Source organism: Papaver somniferum, chromosome 10 (genome assembly GCF_003573695.1).
Source record: "Papaver somniferum cultivar HN1 chromosome 10, ASM357369v1, whole genome shotgun sequence".
Taxonomy (NCBI): Eukaryota; Viridiplantae; Streptophyta; class Magnoliopsida; order Ranunculales; family Papaveraceae; genus Papaver; species Papaver somniferum.
In genome coordinates this window covers 162,288,262-162,294,676 of record NC_039367.1, presented here as the reverse complement: position 1 = coordinate 162,294,676, position 6,415 = coordinate 162,288,262, and the positions used below count along the sequence as shown (strand labels likewise).

Genomic DNA, 6,415 nt, shown 5'->3' with positions numbered 1-6,415 from the left:
AATCTTTATAATAAGACCTTAATAAAAGGCATTAGAAGTGATTTTAATCAGATTGCCTAGGAAATCGAATGTGGCGTGCAACCTAGTTCGCATACATGCAAGAGGCAAAAAAGTAAGACCTATCGCACGTCATAGTCGGAGAACCTAGAAAGCATGACTCAAGGGAAAGCAACACCGACCCTGGAACTTGAGTCATGGAGATTTGGGGTGAGAACAAATGAAAATGCCCATCCGGGAGAGGTACCTTTAATTTTCAGTCTAAGATAATAATCTTAGATTGAGAAAATAAGGTGAGAAAGTCTCTCCCAAGGAGTGCAGAAACTCGATCAGGGCGCCGAGGTACATAGTTGAGTCAAGAGTGTCCGGGGCGTCTGGAGCGTACCTTGCCACTCTTGACAAGTCCTGACTATGATGCACTCGGTCCGAAGATACCCCACTTAGGGTGTGGTATCGCAACCATAAACCTCATCGGTGTTGGGATGTGAGACTGCGAAATCAACTGGTTGCTGAATTAACCAGATGGGAAGAGCCATAACCTTAACCCGATAGAGGTAAGCTTCCTTGAGGAGGTAGTCATGGGGAAGATAAGGACGGCACCCTGAAGACGTAAATGTCATAAGACTTTTTACTCAACGGAGTATTAAGACTTATCATATTTATGCGATAAAACCTGAAGAGGAAATAATACAAGAAAAAGATAAGATGAGGTCAATGGGTCGATACATTACAGTGTAAAGACCGCCTGCGATCTCATCGCACTGAATTGAGGCAAGATAAGACCTTTACATAGGAAGGAAAAATAAGACCTTGTGCGAAACATAATATTTTATATTAATTTTGTTTTACAGGAATTTACCGGGAAAAAGGAATATTGCGAACGCATTCGCACCAAATGCATGAAGAACTATAAAATAAAATTAATCATACTAAGTCTATCAAGACGTGTCAATTAACAGAGGCAAGAATGGGAATGCAAAGGGAATGTTATTTGCACCATTTGATAGACTCATATACATGCGAGAGAATGATATTTTGGACGCAAATGCGAACAAAGGGAATTTATATTAAAGGAGTGAAAATTAATGCTCAAAAAGTGCATGTTTTTAAGGTTACATGAAAAATATTCAGAAGGAAAACAATTTACAAAGAATTTACAACAAGTGAAAATGATTAATCTTCATCTCGCTCAATCTCAGAACCAGTTATTTCTTCTTCAGATTCTTCATCTTCTCCTTCGCTGTCTGAAATATCAGAAATATGTTCATTATCAGGGATTTCTGGAAATTTATACTTTGTAAGAGGGATGTTATTCTCAACGCAGACTTTCTTAACAACAGCTTCGCGAGCACGATTAGCATCATTGCTATTGTTTGAAACCATGATGATGAAGTTCTTCTTCAATTGCTGATACTTAGAGTTGCGAGAAAATAAATCTTTTTCTTCAGAATCTAAGCGAGTTTCTAATTCTTCAATCTTCTGAGGATAATTCTTCTCTTCTTCAGAAGCTAAGCGAGTTTCTAACTCTTCAATCTTCTGAAGATAATTCTTCTCCTTATCTGTGAAATATGAATAAGCAAGTTAAAATACATATAAAAAAAATGTGTTATTCTCATAAAAAAGATAAGTATTAAAAGAGCAATATTTGACCTTCATAATTGGAAACAATGTCTTTAACCAATGCGGAATGTTCAGCTTGAAGACTCACGTTTATGGCTAAATACTTTCTAGCATCATTCAGAACTCTATCAGCCCAACTAAATTCAACTTCGATTTATATGAGAAGCCGAGAGCGAATTAAATTTCTTTCTTCGACAAGTATGTTTTTTTCGCTCAAAGCTAAATCACGTTCTTTTTGAACCTCAATGATGGATTCTTGGAATGTTTCTAGTGCTTTCGCACCCTTAAGAGTGATCTCGTCTTTCTCATCAATAAGCTTATTCTTCTTTGTTTCCAAAATTTGAATTTGTTCTTGGCTCTCATGAAGACGATGTTTAAAGTTATTAAATGTAGTCAATAAAGATCTATGACTTTTTCTAAGAGCAGCATATTTCAATCTTAATTCTTCCAAATTCAGATTTTCAAATCCTTGGTTGGGATAGTTATTTAAAGAAGAATTAAGGTGTTCTAAAAGGGTTTCACCATCAGGAAGATTGGCATCCTCATCCGAAAAGTTATATAGATCTGCGAATATAACAAAATAAGAAATGCGAATTATCGCATAAAATAGAAGAACAAGGAAAATAAAGGCTACATACCAATGAGTTCATCATTTCTTTCTCGGGCTCTGCGAATCAAATCAGAATTGGTTGAATTCTCATCTTTAAGCTTGGCATTTTCTTTCTCAAGTTTAGTAAGTCTCCTTTGGTAGTCCGAGGAGATTACATAAGATAAACGGGCTCCCTGCGAGAACGAAAGGAAGTATTACTATTAGTAATAAAGCAAGACTAAAGAAAAGACAAAAGGTAAAATTACAAATATTACCAAAGAGCCGATTGTGAATTGGAGGTTAGGACTTATCGCAGAGGCAGCTCCACGAAGAGATGGATCATCTAAAGTAGGAGCATCGCATATTTTAGAAACCATTCCAAAAGCACGATTTGATTCTTCATTATCAATAGCAGTTAGGAGATCTCCAGCAAAAAGATTGGACAACTCTTTCAAAGAAGAAGGAATTGATGAATCATCAGAAACAGAGATATCATCCTCACTAGATTCCGAACTTGAAGAGGAATCGTATCTTTTACGCATCCTAGAGAGATCATCCATTGTAGATGTCGTTTTTGATGAAGATTTAGACGTAGGCCTTTTAGGAATATACTTACCTTTACTTGAAGTCTTATCACCCAAAGATTTCACCTACACGAATAATCAAGATAAGAAACAGAGGCAACAATATTGTTAAAATCAAAAAGAATGTTTCTTACTTTATTATTCTGCGAAGCTGATGCATTGTGTGAAGTTTTGGCCCTCTTATCAATCTGCAAAAAATGGGATTATTATGCGAAATTGAGAACATTTATACGATTATAAGAAATTGGAAGAAATTATGCGAGATTGAGAACATTTATGCGAACCCCCATACCACTTTCTTTGTCTCAGCTTCGGAAAGTACAAACTTCCAAGTTTGGTAAGAAGAAAACTTTTCAGGAAGAGGAATATCAGAACCATCCTCAGCTTTACCAGAAATATAAGGACCCTCTAGAATGACAGGCAATTAAGCCAACTCGAGTCATTAGATCTGCGAGCAGAATTGTTAGATTTATCATTCCAATCAACATCTCGCATGATCCTATCATCTTCAGCATACCATATTTTCTTCTTAAGTGAACGACCCATTTAGTTAAATTGTTTTTCATAATTGCAACATAGTAATTTTTTAAGAAAAGAGTATATTTGGTAGAATCAATGACCTTATCACGATGCGATTTGTTTCGCACCTCATAAGGATAAGAGGACTCTAGCCCAGCTGTTATTCTGATCGCATCACCACTTAGTTGGAATATTCCCCGTGTGAATCGATCATCAGCAAGAATTTCATAAAATAGGGGTATTTCGGGGTTGAACAAGGGAATTGGAAGAATAAAAGGTTGTCCCAATAAAACAATAATTTTTGATTGTTCCATTGATCGGAGTTGATCAAATCAAGATTAAGTTTGGATGAATAGTCAGATGATGAGGGAAGAGAAAATGAGTAACCTCTCGAATGGAATTCGTTCTTCAACCTATTGAATTATGTCTCCATCTTCTTACCAGCATGAGCCATTTTTAGAATGGGAATGAAAATGGGTAGAAAGTATAAAGAAATAAATTTAGCTTTGATCAGAGAAAGCAGTAGCAGAGAAGATGAAACAAGAAAGTAGAAACAAGAAAGTAGAAAGAAGAATAAGACGAAAGAAGATATATAAGGAAAAATCAGTCCCATTTTTTGAAGGTTTCATTAATGCAAGGAATGAACGGATAAAAACAGGCGGTTAAAATGACGTGTCAGATAATAAGTGGTTAAAAATGCACGCGTAAATAAGGAAAACTGGAATTCCGGAGGAGTGTCGGCAAGATAAAATATGAAAAGATATACACATGCGCTATTATAGGATGGAAATTTCTCATATCGCTCACTTCACAATGTAAGCGAAACGAGAAGAGGAAAAATGTATGAGTGGAATATCGCACATATCAATAAGTATACGAAGTAAGGATTATCCGATGTAAGCGAGGACTATCGCATATGGCAAAGCTGAAGTGACGTATTGGATGATGTCAGCAAGATCACGAGTAAAGTGTGATGTTTTATGCGAGGTATAGTCTTTGCGAGAATGAGTGATTGTAAATGAGCGAATGTATCGCATAGTGATTCCGAAAATAGTGGATCTCTTAGCTGTCATCCACTATGAGGAATCGCTATATAAAGGAAGGAAGTCATCACATAGAGGGAGAGATCTTTTAGTGTGTGTGAGACAAGAAACTAGGAGAGAGAAAGTTTATTTGGAGAGCAAGTAAAGTCATTGTTATCCATTGTATCCAATTATAATCCTTGAAAGTTAATAAAGAATTCATTATATTTACTTGAGTACTAATCTAGATACATTGGAGTGTGGTTGTAGGTTTTCCTGCAACTACACAATATATCTATGCAAGTGTGTCCGCAAGTTTTGGTTTCCAGTCCTAGTTTTGTGGAGATGCACCTTAATTATGCGAAACAAAACAATAATACTAGCTCATGTTTAAAAGTAAACAGAGTATTGGCAGAGGGGAAACCGTAACATATGCTATAAGTTATGAGTCATCATTTTAATGTGAAATCAAAGATAAGATTGTTAAAATAGATTACCCACTCAAAAGTGAGTCTTTAAACAATGACTATTCAGTTGGTTCCAGCAATGGTCTGGTTTGCATAAAATTTCGTTTGTATTTGGAACCCAGCCACTAAATAACAAACTTAGGATATAGATACAGGGATCCCTATTTATGCTATGATCCCAAGACTAATGATTACAAGGTAATAAGTAGTATTAAGAAGTCTCCTTATGGACCCAAGGGAAATTCTCTGATCGACGTCTACACATTAAAATCAAATTCATGGAAAGGCAACCAGATTGTGCCTTATATATACGTTATCTTTAATTTAATATAGTGGAGTGCTCGTTTATTGAGCTTTACACTGGTTTGGCACAGCGCGTGACAAAGACTATTTGCCAATAATCTCTTTGGATTTGAGCGATGAGAGTTTCAGTGAACTTCAACACACAAAAGAACTGATAGAGAATACACAACAACTGTCGATGACTATGGAAGTTCTGGATGGGTGCCTTTGTGTAGTTCTTGTCAATGTTGTTGAAGTTTGTTTTGAAGTTTGGGTGATGCAAGATTATGGAGTTTCCAGAATCTTGGACAAGCGTTACACCATATATGATAAGAGTATATCTATAAACAACCCCTTACTTTGGCAGCCTATGTGGTTGCTTGAGAAAGGGGGTGAGATTCTGTTATTCTCCTGGGAAGCTAATAATCTAAAATTGTATGACTCAAAACATGAAATTGTTAAAGAACTAAATTTGCCTGGTATGAAGATATGGAACACAGTGAACTATTTTGAAAGTTTAGTTTCACCTAACTCTAGTACATACGTGGGTGAACTAGCCACAAGGAAGACTGTAAAGAAAAATATTAGATGGTGTTTCCACGGTCTAATCAAGTGATGCTGTAATTGATTTTTCGATGTATTTTTCTTCTTCAGAAACCTATTTCTCCGTGTAAAATTTCTTCTGAATCACATTTGCTTCATAAATAAATTTCCACTTCTTATTTACCAATGCATCATTATCACTGGCTTTCACCATGATGCGACTTTGTTGTTGGATTGCACTTGCTTTGTTACTAGTTGTGACGATCCATGTTACATTATTGGTTTATGGCTTGCTACTTGCTAGCTCAGAGGGTAAGACCCAAATCCCCAATGTTCAAGTCTTTCCCCAAAATTAGTATCCGCCATTTCCTTTTTTGTTAAACCTCCATATTGGCGCATAACTATTGATATCTCAACTGTTGTAAAACTAAATAGTTATTGAACCTGCGTGACCTGTTGCCAAAGATTTATGCCACTATTGAGATTTGTTTTTGCCAGAACCGAGAAGGCGATAAAGAGACACTTTCACTGATACACCCTAGATGAGGGCCATTTGTCGCTATTTCTTGCTGGAACTTCTTCTTAGAAGGTCAAAAGATTTGTATAGGTCTTCTTCAAGACTAAAGAAAGTCATTCAAATTTCAAAACCTTATTCAGTAGTCAAAAACCGAATTCACCCAACATATTACCCCGATGGGCTTGTTTTAGCCCATATAAATCTAGGGAAAAATATCGAACCCTACCTAGTTTTGTGTTCGTCGCTCTAAACTAAGAAGATCTTTCTAGAAGTAA

At 36.1% G+C, this 6,415-nt stretch overlaps 1 protein-coding gene across 1 annotated transcript; it reads right to left on the bottom strand.

The window, feature by feature from the left end:
- Positions 1–1,170: 1,170 nt before the first annotated feature.
- LOC113316748 lies at positions 1,171–3,763 on the bottom strand. Its single transcript, XM_026564895.1, has 8 exons — positions 3,751–3,763; positions 3,083–3,198; positions 2,925–2,978; positions 2,482–2,856; positions 2,256–2,400; positions 1,846–2,181; positions 1,648–1,764; positions 1,171–1,556 (listed from the first exon to the last, which is right to left on the bottom strand). The coding sequence occupies exons 1-8, from the start codon at positions 3,761–3,763 to the stop codon at positions 1,171–1,173; spliced, it is 1,542 nt and encodes a 513-aa protein (XP_026420680.1).
- Between the last annotated feature and the right edge of the window lie 2,652 nt (positions 3,764–6,415).